The sequence below is a fragment of the Clupea harengus genome, chromosome 9 (assembly GCF_900700415.2).
Source record: "Clupea harengus chromosome 9, Ch_v2.0.2, whole genome shotgun sequence".
Taxonomy (NCBI): Eukaryota; Metazoa; Chordata; class Actinopteri; order Clupeiformes; family Clupeidae; genus Clupea; species Clupea harengus.
This window is the reverse complement of record NC_045160.1, coordinates 163,943-179,159: the sequence shown is the minus strand read 5'-3', so window position 1 is coordinate 179,159 and position 15,217 is coordinate 163,943. Positions and strand designations below refer to the sequence as shown.

The 15,217-nt window shown below is 45.1% G+C and overlaps 1 protein-coding gene across 1 annotated transcript; it reads left to right on the top strand.

Moving 5' to 3' along the window:
- Window positions 1–6,532: 6,532 nt before the first annotated feature.
- Window positions 6,533–8,821, top strand: LOC116221909 (olfactory receptor 52A5-like). Its single transcript, XM_031574094.1, has 3 exons — window positions 6,533–6,875; window positions 7,005–7,393; window positions 8,738–8,821. The coding sequence occupies exons 1-3, from the start codon at window positions 6,533–6,535 to the stop codon at window positions 8,819–8,821; spliced, it is 816 nt and encodes a 271-aa protein (XP_031429954.1).
- Window positions 8,822–15,217: the final 6,396 nt, after the last annotated feature.

Here is a 15,217-nt window from a genome sequence, read left to right as displayed (position 1 = left end):
TATTTAGATTGACATAAATATGTCTATGGGCCCCGGCAGCACCTGCTGCACCCCCTATAGTTACGCCCCTGGCCTAAATTCAATTTGAGTGGATTTTCAAAACCAGCTCACTTTGATGGCTACTGCATCCCATGATGCAATGTGGTTATTCCCAACTTTAAATATTTTGAACTTAGTGTCCTTAGAATTAAGAGAAGTGATAAGGCCTAAAATATCTTCACTTTGCATTCATTATGGCCCATATAAAAAAAAATATCAAATTGGGTTTATTCAAAAAGGCAACTGTTATGTTTCACACATTATAGCAGACATACACTTTATGGACAAAAGTATTTGGCCACACCTGTGGAGGTAAAATGGCATGGAGCTGTTTTACAGGGTTTGGGCTAGGCCCCTTACCTCCAGTAAAGGGCAATCTTAATGCTTCAGCATACCAAGACATTTTGGACAATGCTATGCTTCCAACTTTGTGGGAACAGTTTGGGAAAGGCCCTTTTCTATTCCAACACGACTGTGCTCCAGTGCACAAAGCAAGGACTAAAAGTACATGATTTGATGAGTCCTGGCCTCAACCCCACCAAGCACCTTTGGAATGAACTGGAACGGAGATTGCGAGCCAGGCCTTCTCGTCCAACATCAGTGCCTGACCTCATAAATGATCTACAGAATGAATGGGCACCAATTCCCACAGAAACACTCCAATATCTTGTGGAAAGCCTTCCAAGAAGAGTGGAAGCTGTTATAGCTGCAAAAGGGGGACCAACTCCATATTAAAGTATATGTATTTGAATACAATGACATTACACTCCCTGTTGGTGTTATGGTCAGGTGTCTGAATATTTTTGTCCATATAGTGTATAAAAAAAACTTTCACATGTCTTTCAGGTAGACATTTGAAACATGAAGAATGTTTCTTTGGTTCTTTCTGGTATGCAAAGGCCTCTCAATTTTTATCACAAGTCATGTGGCCTTAATGAAGTATAGGCCCAGTTGGTATTAACCATTACATGCAAGTCACACAAATCTATTTTAGGCACAGCTGCACAGGTCAGTGAAATCCCTTTATATGTTGAATTACATGGGTTAAGGGCAATCCCAAAATGAAAATGATAAAGGATCAATAAATAATGGCTAAATTGATCATTCACAAGTATTAGGTGCATACAACTGATTATAAATAGTATTTACATAGCAATTGTGCACAAATGTTTTGTTGACTGTTAAAGATTCATTTTGATTCCAGATTTGTATATTCTTATGAAAAGAATGGTGGCTGTCAATGCAAATGTAATGTGATCTATTTCTTCATTAATCTTTATTTCACAAAAACTTAACATAACTTAACATAACAAACAAAAAAACATGCCACTGGAGTACATGTCAGATGAGAATCTTTGTTAATGTTGTAGCATCAGCTAAACCTGAAATATGTTTGTTAATTACTCCTTTGGGTTACCATTCTAATGATCATCTATTAACACTGACACGTGGTAATTAACCCTCTGAGATTGGGATAGCCTCCTGGTAACTGTTGCATATTTGTGCTTTGGTAGTGAGGCTTGAGAAAGCTATTGGGAATAAGGTTCTGGGGTATTGTGTGAGACCACTAAACAAGTTGATGATTAAATGATCTAAGGAATTATACTTTGAGAATTTCACACTCATTTTATCCTACATGAATTAAAACAAATAGAATAGTGTTTTTGAGAATAAAAGTTAATAAAAAAAGAAGTTATCTGTTATCTTTTCTGAACTTGCTGTAAGAATAATGATATGTTTCAATATTTAAACAAATTGAAAATATTTGTAAAAAAAAAAAGAGGAACTTTGCCATCACTTTACTTTTGCACATATTGTTTGCATTTACAGGACACTCATTATATTTAGTATGTTGCCATATAGTCTAGTGTAGAGAATCAATCATATGTCACTTGTAGAGGCCATTTATGACAAGGGCATGACAAATTTCAACCATTTAAACAGATGTGGTCTAAGATCATAGGATTGATGAATAGTGATACATGTGTAATTAAGTACAAAGACAAGACAGATCTTGTAAAAGTGCAGTGTGTGAAAGTACTGATTTCTTGGGGCCTGTTTCTAGGCCTGGTTCCTGCTTGCGTGTGAATCAGCTTTCACGTGTCTTGCATTATTGCATGTTATGACTTTGCCCCATACAGACACTTTTTACTGGACGCCAAACAAAAAGATGGCGGTGGGTCAGAAGTATAGCAGTTAGCATGTTGTCACAAACATGAAGACAAGATCACATTAAACTATTCTGGCTGAAGATTTCCATCACCATCCTTTGTCATCTCTTAATTTGATTTTAATGCACTAGATGGCCTATTACGTTCTAATATAGCACAATACTCCCTGTCTTAAGTCTTTTTATAGTTCAGCTTCAACTAAAATAACATAGTGAATCAGCATTATGTTTTAAAGCACCAAGGTTAGACAACTTCATTGTATTGTCTCATTTCTGTGTCTTAATTTCGTATTTATCTTCCATTAAATAAATAAATATGTAATCATATTTATTATCTTATATCATATAGTTTCATCTTCTTTATCTGTATGTACCTACCTGTGCAATTGTTTTGTTTTTGCCATTTCTTTTTAACAAAAATGTTATGCTGTTTTTCTGACAGTGCCATTAGACTTCATTGGTTTTGTATTTTTCCTTTTGTTTCATTCCGTATTTTTCTTTTCTCATTTTAAACTTTGTATTCATTTCCTTTTTTCTTGTTATGAGACTTTGTGTTATAAGTGTAAAAAAAATGTCACCGATGTCACCTGAGTTAGTTTACCCTCCCGAGAATAATAATACAAATAACAATCTTTTTTAATTCTTGCGTCAACCTTTTGAAAAGAATCTAATGTAATGACAGGTGCAGCACTGAACATCTTATGTAATGTACATGTAAAACATGGATGCCTAGACTGACCACTAATCTACCGCTAATATTTGGAATGCTTGATAAAGAATATAATTTACATTTCTAACCTTTACAGCCATGTTATTTGGATTGCAGTTTTACAACCCATAAAATAAGTAAATCTGTTAGGCAACATGTGTCAGACAATGTAACAGCCACTGACTAATGCAGTCACTAGAGATTTGGCCCTCATTTGGCCCCTAATCTGTCTCCACCAACACCACCAACCATGTCCATGTATTAATTAAATTAATTGCATTCCAGTAGGGCAGTTATTTCCCTTTGGGCAGCCTCTGTTGTGGCCAACAGAAGGACTGTCATTTTTACTCCGACTGAGACGGCCTGTGAAATTATTCATAGAATAGGGTAGATGGAAAAAAAATATGTTACACATATGACCCAAAGATTCAAAACAATACAAAAATAAATGAATACAATGTTTTAATTGAGAAAAGAAAAATACAGGATGAAACAAAAGCAAAAATACAAAACCAATGAAGTCTAACGGCACTGTAAGAAAAACAGCGTAACATTTGTGTTAAAAAGAAATGGCAAAAACAAAACAATTACATAGATAGGTACGTACAGATTAAGAAAATGAAACTATGTGATAATAAATATGATTACAGATTTATTTATTAAATGAAAGAAAAATATGAAATTAAGACACAGAAATGAGACAATACAATGAAGTTGTCTAATTTTAGTGCTTTAAAACATAATGCTGATTCACTGTGTTTTTTCAGTTTAAGCTGAACGATAAAAAGACTTAAGACAGAGAGTATTGTGCTATATTAGAACGTAATAGGCCATCTATCTAGTGCATTAAAATCAAATTAAGAGATGACAAAGGATGGTGATGGAAATCTTCAGCCAGAATAGTTTAATGTGATCTTGTCTTCATGTTTGTGACAAAATGCCTACTGCTATACTTCTGACCCGCCGCCATCTTTTTGTTTGGCGTCCAGTAAAAAGTGTCTGTAATGCAAGACAGGTGAAAGCTGATTCACTTCAGGCAAGCAGGAGCCAGGCCTAGAAACAGGCCCCAAGAAATCAGTACTTTCACACACTGCACTTTTACAGACAAGCAAGATCTGTCTTGTCTTTGTACTTAATTACACACATATCACTATTCATCCATCTTATGATGTTAGAACCACATCTGTTTAAATGGTTGACATTTGTCATGCCCTTGTCATAAAGGGCCTCTACAAGTGACATATGATTGATTCTCTACACTAGACTATATGGCAACATACTAAATATAATGAGTTTTCTGTAAATGCAAACAATATGTGCAAAAGTAAAGTGATGGCAAAGTTCCTCTTTTTCATACAAATATTTTCAATTTGTTCAAATATTGAAAGTTCAGAAAAGATAACAGATAACTTCTGTTTTTATTAACTTTTTTTCTCAAATCCACTATTTTATTAAAGTTCAGAAATGTGATTTATTTTTAATGTAGGATAACATTTATGTGAAATTCTCAAAGTATAATTTCTTAGATAATTTCATCATCAACTTGTTTAGTGGTCTCACACAATACCCCTGAACCTCATTCTCAATAGCTTTCTCAAGCCTCATTACCAAAGCACAAATATGCAACAGTTACCAGGAGGCTATCCCAATCTCAGAGGATTAATTACCACGTGTCAGTGTTGATAGATGATCATTAGAATGGCACCCCAAAGGAGTAATTAACAAACATATTTCAGGTTTAGCTGATGCAACAACATTAACAAGGATTCTCATCTGACATGTACTCCAGTGGCATGTTTTTTTGTTTGTTTTTAAAGTGTTTGTGAAATAAAGATTAATGAAGAAATAGATCACACCACATTTGTATTGACAGTCACCATTCTTTTCATAAGAATATACAAATCTGGAATCAAAATGAATCTTTAACAGTCAACAAAACATGTGTGCACAATTGCTATGTAAATACTATTTATAATCAATCGTATGCACCTAATACTTGTGAATATAAAGGGTCAAAGACCACTTTTGAATTTACTGACCTGTGCAGCTGTGCCTAAAATAGATTTGTGTGACTTTCATGTAATGGTTAATACCAACTGGGCCTACTACTTCATTAAGGCCACATGTCTTGTGATAAAACTTGAGAGGCCTTTGCATACCACAAATAAACCTTCATGTTTCAAATGTGTACCTGAAAGACATGTGAAGGTTTTTTTTATATATGGACAAAAATATTCGGACACCTGACCATTACACCAACAGGGAGTGTAATGACATTGTATTGAAATGCATATACTTTAATATGGAGTTGGTCCCCCTTTTGCAGCTATAACAGCTTCCACTCTTCTTGGAAGGCTTTCCACATGATTTTGGAGTTTTTCTGTGGGAATTGGTGCCCATTCATTCTGTAGAGCATTTATGAGGTCAGGCACTGATGTTGGACGAGAAGGCAATCTCCGTTCCAGTTCATTCCAAAGGTGCTTTGTGGGGTTGAGGCCAGGACTCATCCAACCATGTATTTTTGGTCCTTGCTTTGTGCACTGGAGCACAGTCGTGTTGGAATAGAAAAGGGCCTTCCCCAAACTGTTCCCACAAAGTTGGAAGCATAGCATTGTCTAAAATATCTTCGTATGCTGAAGCATTAAGATTGCCCTTTACTGGAGGTAAGGGGCCTAGCCCAAACCCTGTAAAACAGCCCCATTCCAATTATCCCTCCACAGGTGTGGCCAAACACTTTTGTCCATAAAGTGTATGTCTGCTATAGTAATGGATGCAAAGTGAAGGTATTTTAGGCCTTGTAATTTCTCCTAATTCTAAGCACACATAAGTTCAAAATATTTAATGTTGGGAATAACCGCATTGCATCATGGGATGCAGTAGCCGTCAAAGTGAGCTGGTTTTGAAAATCCACTAAAATTGAATTTAGGCCTGGGGTGTAACTATAGGGGGTGCAGAAGATGCGGCCGTAGCCGGGGCCCATAGACATATTTATGTCAATCTAAATAGTCTGAATAGCCAAGTCGCATTGCCAAAAATACTGATGCACACCCATATTCAGCGAAATAATTACACTGGCAAAACATAGCTACAGGTGTTTTAGGCTGAATATGTGCGCGGGGGAGGGGGCGTGGCAGTGGCGGTTACAAACATGAAAAAAAAAACGGGGGGGGGGGGGGGGGGGGGGGGTACGTAGCTGGAGATTGAATGTCTGAAGGGCTACGGGACAGTAAAATGTTTGGGAACCACTGCCTTACGCCACTGACTAGGGCCCGTCATAATAGCCTGCACCTGGGCCCGTCATAATAGCCTGCACCTGGGCCCGTCGTAATTATGTGATGTGTCTGAGCTGTCCCATGGCCTAATGTCTCAAGTGTATAGGGGGTATGAAGCAGAAATCGCCTATATAAATTGCCATGATTAGTGACTTAAACCAGTGAGGAACAGAGGTATATTGCCCCCATTAATGAATTATGATTTTCAAGGTCCTGGACTAGCATATGGTAAATACCTACTCAACTGCCTTTACATTTATTATCTACGTAATGTATGTATTATATGAACTGACTTTCTAAGACTGACTTTTCTTTAGTCAAAAGGTGAACCTACTGATGAAGATGGAAAACTACTCTATTAACAGTGACATACTTGAAATCCAGGGTTTAGACATCCCTGAGTCATCCATTTACCCAGTGTTCTTTGCAGTGCTCTTCTTTTACATCACTCTGCTGATATCCAATTTTGGTGTGCTGATACTCATTATAACAGAGAAAAGCTTGCACCAACCCATGTATCTCCTGTTCTGCAACCTATCAGTCAACGATCTCTTTGGCAATACTGTTTTACTTCCCCGTTTGCTGTCTGACATGTTTGCTTCAAAGAAATTAACCACGTATGCCCAGTGTGCCACACAGGCCTTTTGTAGTCACATATTTGGTTCAGCCTCACATATGATACTAATCATAATGGCCATTGATAGGTACGTTGCTATATGCAACCCATTACGATACACTGCAATAATGACAACGAAGACAATTGTGAAGTTGTCTGTGTCTGCCTGGGGTGTCTCAATTGTATTAGTGGCTATTTTGCTGGGTCTCACAATTAGGTTGTCTCGCTGTAGATACATTATCCTTAATGCTTATTGTGATAATGCATCATTGTTTAAATTATCTTGTGAAGATGTGTACATTAATAACCTATATGGGCTGGTTTTTACTGCAGTACTTTTTGGCTCCTCAATAGGATGTATTGTTGTGACATACTTAAGGATTGCAATGATATTCTGGACTAAAAAAAGCAAAGTGCTCAACAACAGAGCTCTACAAACATGTGGAAGTCACTTATTAGTATTTATGATTATGATTATGACAGGGTTCCTTACAATAATTCTTCATCGTTTTCCGGATTACCCATATTTGAGAAAATTGGCATACATATTTTTCCATGTTGTGCCTGCTAATTTAAATCCAATCATATATCAGAATCAGAATCAGAAAGGTTTTTACTGCCAAGTAGGTTTTCACCTACGAGGAATTCTTTGTGGTACAATGGTGCAAACAATAAACATACACAATAAACAATAAACAATACACATATTAGGGTACAGCAGGAGTGTGCAAAAAAGGGATTAGAGTCCGTGTTGGGGGACGGGGGTCCCGGGCCTTGTTGATGAGGCCAACCGCAGACGGGAAGAAGCTGCTCAGGTGGCATGAGGTTTTGGTCCTGATGGACCGCAGCCTTCTGCCGGAGGGGAGTGGCACAAGGAGTTTGTGTCCAGGGTGGGAGGGATCAGCCATAATCTTCCCTGCACGCCTCAGGGTCCTGGATGCATACAAATCCTGGAGAGATGGCAAATTGCAGCCAATCACCTTCTCCGCAGAACGAATGACACGCTGCAGTCTGCTTTTGTCTTTGGCAGTGGCAGCAGCGTACCAGATGGTGATGGAGGAGGTGAGGATGGACTCAATGATGGAGGTGTTCACCATCATTGCCTTTGGCAGGTTGAATTTCTTCAGCTGCCGCAGGAAGTACATCCTCTGATGTGCCTTTTTGGTGAGGGATCTGATGTTTAGCTCCCACTTGAGGTCCTGGGAGATGATGGTGCCCAGGAAGCGGATGGACTCCACACTGTCAACTGGGGCGTCACTCAGGGTGATGGGGTTGGGAGGGGCTGGGTTCTTCCTGAAATCGACAACCATCTCCACTGTTTTCAGCGCGTTGAGCTCCAGATTGTTCTGTCCACACCAGGTCACCAGATGGTCAATCTCCCACCTGTAGGCAGACTCATCACCACTAGAGATGAGCCCAATGAGGGTGGTGTCGTCCGCGAACTTGAGGAGCTTGACGGACTGGTGACTGGAGGTGCAGCTGTTGGTGTACAGGGAGAAGAGAAGAGGGGAAAGAACGCAGCCTTGAGGGGAACCGGTGCTGATGGTCCGGGGGTCAGAGACATGTTTTCCCAGCCGCACGTGCTGCCTCCGGTCAGACAGGAAGTCTGTGATCCACCTGCAGATGGAGTCAGGCACACTCAGCCGGAGAAGCTTGTCCTGTAGCAGAGCCGGGATGATAGTATTGAAGGCAGAGCTGAAGTCCACAAACAGGATCCTGGCATAGGTTCCTGAGGTGTCCAGGTGCTGGAGGATGGAGTGAAGGGCCATGTTTACTGCATCGTCTACAGACCTGTTAGCTCTGTAGGCAAACTGGAGGGGATCCAGTAGAGGGTCAGTGATGGCTTTGAGATGCCGCAACACAAGCCGCTCAAATGACTTCATCACAACAGAGGTCAGAGCAACGGGTCTGTAGTCATTAAGTCCATATGGTATGGTATGCAAACAAAGTCTTTACGGCAGAAAATTTGGCAGATTTTATTTAGAAAGGTGTCATCCAGTGCACCACAGAGATAATGATGTTTTGTGGTAAAAAAAAGAAGAAAATCAGGAAAATACTGAAATACAGTTAACAAATGAATGTATATTGGGATGCCATCAGGGCCAGCAGCCTTTCGTGCATTAGTGCAGTGCAGCACACACGTCGGTGGAGGAGAGTGTGAGGGGCTGGTGGTCTGAAGTAAGCACAGCCTTGATGGCAGCCTCCTGGTTGTCCCTGTCGAAGCGTGCATAAAAGCTGTTAAGCTCGTCAGGGAAGGAGGCATCACTGTTTTGGGGAGCGGTGTTGGTAGGTTTGTAGTCTGTTATGGCCTGGATGCCTTGCCACATGCGTCGGGGGTCAGAATTGTTCTTGAAGTGCTCCTCGATCCTTAGCTTGTGGCAGTGCTTGGCCTGTTTGATGCCCCTCTTCAGGTCAGCCCTGGATGAACTGTAGGCCTGAGCATCACCTGATCTGAAAACGGTGTCTCGTGCCTTCAGCAGTAGGCGGACCTCTTTGTTCATCCATGGCTTCTGGTTGGGGAAGGTAGTGATTCGTTTAAGTGTGGTGACACTGTCGATGTTGGTGTTGATGCAGTCCAGAACGGAAGAGGCATATGAATCAATGTCCGTGTGGGAGTCCAGTGTGGCCTGAGTGGCAAACCCACTCCAGTCCGTATGTTCGAACCGAAGCTGTAGTGCAGCGTCTGCTCCCTCTGGCCACACTTTAACTGTCCTCACTGTGGGTTTCACACGTTTGATTAGTGGTGTGTATTTTGGGAGAAGGAACAAAGAGAGGTGGTCGATGGCGCTATCGGGAACACTGCTGTTGAGCCATGTTTCCATGAAAATCATGACGTTGCAGTCTATAATCCATTTATGCGTGGTGATCCGCAGCCGCAGTTCATCCATTTTATTCGCCAGAGACCGAACATTGGCGAGGAAAATGCTGGGTAGAGAAAGCCGGTGAGGAGTTAGCTTTAGCCTAGCTCGTAGCCCTCCTCGCTTCCCCAGCCTTTGTTTACGGTCTTGACGCCGCCTGTGAGCACTTCCGGTCGGCGTAGCCGGGTTGGTAGCTACCGCTGTCTTGGAGATCTCTGGAATGAGCCGGAGACCGTCGATAAAGTAGTCGAAATCGCATGATTCGATATCCAAAAGTGATGCCCAGATCATTGAGTTTTGTGATCAGTTTGGAGGGGATTATGGTGTTAAATGCAGAGCTGAAGTCTATGAACAACAGTCTCGCGTAGGTGTTACTGTTGTCCAGGTGGGAAAGGGCGGAGTGTGGTGCCGTGGAGATGGCATCCTCCGTGCTCCTATTCTGGCGGTAGGCGAATTGGAGGGGGTCCAGTGTGGGTGGTAGACATGTTTTAAGATGAGCCAGGACCAGCCTCTCGAAGCACTTCATGATGGTTGGAGTGAGTGCAACTGGGCGAAAGTCATTGCTTTGGATGGAGGTGGTTTTGAAGCACGTGGGGACAGCTGCTTGGGCCAGTGACAGGTTGAATAAGTCAGTCAAGACCTCAGTCAGCTGCCCAGCACAGGCCCTGAGCACCCGTCCAGGGATGCCATCAGGGCCAGCAGCCTTTCGTGCATTAGTGCAGTGCAGCACACACGTCGGTGGAGGAGAGTGTGAGGGGCTGGTTGTCTGTAGTGAGCACAGCCTTAATGGCCGTCTCCTGGTTGTCCCTGTCGAAGCGTGCATAAAAGCTGTTAAGCTCATCAGGGAGTGATGCTTCGCCGGTTTGGGGGGAGGTGTTGGTGGGTTTATAGTCCGTTATGCGTCGGGGGTCTGAGTTGTTTTTGAAGTGCTCCTCAATCTTTAGCTTGTAGCTGTGCTTGGCCTTTTTGATGCCCCTCTTCAGGTCGGCCCTGGATGAACTGTAGGCCTGGGTGTCACCTGATTGGACTTTTAATCAACAGTGATGAGCCTTACTGACAAATAAATACACATTTAATTCATGTATTTAATGGGAAAATGTAACCTGAACTCATTTCCATTCTGCTCTCCATTGAGTCTGCCAAAGATCTTCCCAAACATGCTTTGTCTCTTCACTCATCCTGCTGATTCAGGACCATTAAATGGTTGTTAACATTAACTGATGATTATTCCATCCAAATTGTCAGTAAAATGTGGGACTAAATCTTTAGTTAGATTTTGTTGTATGCAACCTATAACAAGAATAAGAACAATTACAGAAACTCTTATGTTATTATATATTTCATAAACATTTCATAATAACATATTCTGTCCTGTGCATAGCAAAAATGAACTTTGATGACTCCACATTATCAAAATGAAGTTTGTTGCATACAAACCACTTGTTACTATAATAACGTCTCGGTTACTTGCGTAACCTCGGTTCCTTAAGCAGGGACCAGATATAACAGATGGGTCATGACGTTAGTCATGGGTCCAAATCAAAGCATTTATCCATTCACGCCTGAAAGGCTGCGATTCGTCCAAGCTCCCTCCTGAGCCCGCCCCCTCAGGAGCTTATAAATTCAGGAGTGCGGACTGAAACTTCCTTGGAAAGAAAACTGAGCGTAGAAGTATCAAACCAAGGGCAACACTGTACACGCAACACTTGTTATATCTGGTCCCTGCTTAAGGAACCGAGGTTACGCAAGTAACCGAGACGTTCCTTATCGCAGCTGGACTGCGATATAACAGATGGGACCGTATACATACATGTATGTATACATACATTGCCTGCATATTGTTCTCAGGCCAGGGGATTCAAAGATCGCCTGCCTGTAGAACACCTTGTAAAAAACTAGGTTCAGCCACATCTAACATATAGAATCTAATGAAAGTGTGGCGAGAACTCCAGCTTGCAGCTTTACAAATATCTTCCACTGAGACTCCTTTCAGTAAGGCCCAGGAAGAAGAGACCCCCGCGTAGAGTGCGCATGCAAGTTCTCCGGGGGATCCAAAGACAAACTCTTAAAAGACAACACAATAGCCTCTACTATCCAACGGGAGAGGCTCGGTTTTGATAGAGGTCTGCCTTTTGCACGTGCACCAAAGCACACAAATAGCTGATCTGATTGTCTGAAATGCCCAGTGCGCTCTACATAAGCAGCGGAGAGCGCGTACTGGAAACTTATTCAAACGTTCCTCCTCTGCTGACGCAAAAGGAGGAGGCGAGAAAACTGCTAATTCAATCACCTGATTGCGGAATGGGGTTGCCACCACTTTAGGTGTGTAAGCAGCATTAGGTCGCATAACCACTCTGTCCCAGCGATCGAGAACTGAAGGCACGATGGGCTGACGGACAGGGCTTGCATGTCACCAACGCTTTGCTGACAACGCCAGTAGCAGCGCGGTCTTTAAAGAGACAAACTTTATGTCCACCGTCTCCAGGGGCTCGAACGGAGGCCCTGTGAGAGCACGTAACACAACCAGCAGATCCCAAGAGGGTATGAGGTGTCTCTCTGGCACCCTGAGCCGTCTCACCCCCGCCATAAAGCGTGACGCTAGCGGGTGACTGCCAGGAAACTGCCATTAATGCCTGCGTGGCAGGCTGAAATGGCGCCAGTACACTTTGAGAGTGGAAGCCGCCTTCCCCTCATCAAACAACTGCTGTAGGAATTCTAATATGACGCCCAGCGCGCAGTTAACGGGGTCGTGCTGACGCGCAGCGCACCATCGTTCAAAACTGCGCCACTTCAGCGTATACAGAGCCCGTGTTGACACCGCTCGGGCACTCTGTATCGTAGCACCACCGCGTCGACAAGCCTGACGCTAGGAGCCTGCACCTTTCAGGTGCCAGGCCCTGAGACGCCACAGCTCCGGATGGGGTGCCAAACTGTCCCTGTCCGAAGAGGCAGCTCCCAAGGCTGTTGCACTGACATATTGATCAGATCCGCTACCCACGGCTGGTTGGGCCAGTGGGGGGCTATCAATAACAATTATCTGCCCTCGTCCGCTACCCTGCCCAGCACATGCTGGAGGAGCGGAACTGGGGGAAACGCATATAGGCGCAGGCTCGGCCACTGGTGGCTCAGCGCGTCTATGCCGAGTGGGGGGTTGTCGCCCCCTAGCGAGAACCAGAGAGGGCAGCAGGTGTTCTGTCTGCTGGCAAACAGATCCACCTGCGCCCTGAAAAAACGCAGCCAGATCTGCTCTATCACCCGAGGGTGTAGACACCAATCTGCTGCTCGAGGGTCGCCCCTTGATAACAGGTCCACCCCGTAGTTGAGGTGGCCTGGAATATGAACTGCTCTGAGGGAACGGATGTGAACTGCTGCCCACAGAAGCAAGCAGTTCGCCCAGTGGTGCAGTGACGGGGAGCGCACTCCGCCTTGCTGGTTTACATACGCCAATGCCGAAGTGTTGTCCGTCCTTACCAACACATGCTGACCACTTAACCTGGGTAGAAAGTGGCGCAGTGCTAAGGCGACCGTTCGCAGTTCTAATACATTTATATGTGACACGGCCTCTGCCGCAGACCAGCGGCCGTTCACGCTTTCCCCCTCGCAGACCGGTCCCCACCCTCTCGTGGAAGCGTCTGTGGTTACCACTACGCGGTGCGTCATTATGCCCATGGGGCCTGACGCCGCGAGGAACCCCGGAGTTCTCCAGACTGCCAGGGCTTTCCTGCATCTGGAGGTCACCGTTATTCTGCGGTGTCTGTCCTTGGATGAACTGAGTCTCAAGGAGAGATACCACATTTGGAAAGGCCGCATGCGCAACATCCCCAGAGGGAGAGCGATTGCGGCCGATGCCATCATGCCCAACAGTCGTTGGCAGCACAGTGACGAGACTGACTGTCCTAGCCGGAACTGATGCACGCATGATCTGATGACATTTATTCGGTCTTGGGACAGCCTGACCTCCATGGAGGTGGAGTCTAGAACCATGCCTAGGAAATGCGTGGTCTGGCCTGGGCGCAGACCGCTTTTTTCCTTGTTTATTACGAAGCCTAGTCGGTGCAGGTGTGCCCCCACTAGATGGCAGTCTTGCACCGCTGCTGCTCTTGAATGAGAGCAAACGAGCCAATCGTCCAAATGATTGAATAAACGCAAACTGCGCTGTCGTAATGGGGCGATGGATGCTTCCACGCACTTTGTGAAAACCCTCGGTGCAAAAGCCAGGCCGAACGGGAGTGCGTGGAATGGTATGCTAATCCTCCGAACGCAAACCTCAGAAATTTCCGATGTCTGGGGTGGATCGGGACATGGAAGTAAGCATCTTTTAGGTCATGATGAACCAATCGTTTGGTCTTATGAACTGCACTAGCCGGCGGGGGGTCAGCATTCTGAACTTCAACGGCATGAGTGCTCTGTTCAATACATGTAGATCTAGTATTGGCCGATAGTTCCCGTCCTTTTTGGGGACCAGGAAATAACGGCTGTAGAAGCCTGAAGCTGCCTCCTCGGGAGGCACTACACTTATTGCTTCTTTTTGGAGCAGGGAGTCTATCTCTTCCCGTAGGAAATGAGACTGCCCCTGCTGCACCACTGATTGGATCACCCCTCCGAATGACGGAGGGGGACGGGCAAACTGCAGCACGTACCCCGCTGTGATCGTTCTCAGCACCCATGGTGACACTGCGCATGCGCGCCAACTCGCAGCGCAGCCTGCCAGGCTGGGCTTTGAGTTGAATAGGTCGGGAACTAACCCGCTCATAGTCAATGAGTCTAAACCTAGATCTGCGCCCGCTCCGCCTAGGGAGGGGGACGAGATCTGGGGTTGCCCCCTCATGGTTTCGAAAAAAAATGGGGGGTGCGGGTGCACTGTGTGCACCGCGGGGGGAGTTGCACAAGCATGCCGTAGCACTGCGCCTACAGGGGCAGGGACTGAGACATTTGAGTGTGGTGCTTGTGGGAACCCTCTGGCCTGGGGTCGGCGTGGTGTGTCCCGAAGAGGACTGCCACTCGGACCCGCTGGATCGAGGCATCCATGCCTGGAACGCCTCCCTGCTCTTCTGCTGCTCTTCAAACTTAGCAGCCATCATGCCCACAACCTCTCCGAACACGCCCTGGACGCTGATCGGAGTGTCCAGGAGCGGCGCCTTCTCCCGGTCGGTTAGTTTCGCCAGGGATAGCCACAGGGATCTCTGCGTTGCCACCGAGGCTCCCATGACCCTCCCCAGGGCCTGGGAGGTGCAGCGTGTGAGGCGGAGGGAGAGGTCCGTCGCCCGACCGAGCTCGACCACCGCCTGGTGACTCTCCCCCAACGACGAGGCCAGCTCCGTCAGGAGCTTGGCCTGGTAGCGCTGCAGGAGTGCTGCCGTGTTCGTGGCACAGGCAGCCTGCCCTGCTGCCAGGTAGGCTTTCTCAGCCAGAGCCGCCTGGTGCCTGGCCACTCGCGAGGGCAGGAGGGGCTTCTGGCCGAGGCGCATCGCGGGGGAGGCGGGCGAGGGGTAGCCCTCTGGGGTAGCACTGGGGCACGGCCCGAGTAGGGGGTTGCCCATGTCGTCTTCAGCT

Excerpts from the sequence above, each read along its gene's own strand:
- LOC116221909 (XM_031574094.1), top strand. The coding sequence starts at position 6,533 with ATGGAAAACTACTCTATTAACAGTGACATACTTGAAATCCAGGGTTTA. Across the intron at positions 6,876-7,004 it reads AGCCTCACATATGATACTAA|TGCTGGGTCTCACAATTAGG; the intron begins TCATAATGGCCA and ends TAGTGGCTATTT. Across the intron at positions 7,394-8,737 it reads CTAATTTAAATCCAATCATA|TATGGTATGCAAACAAAGTC; the intron begins TATCAGAATCAG and ends AAGTCCATATGG.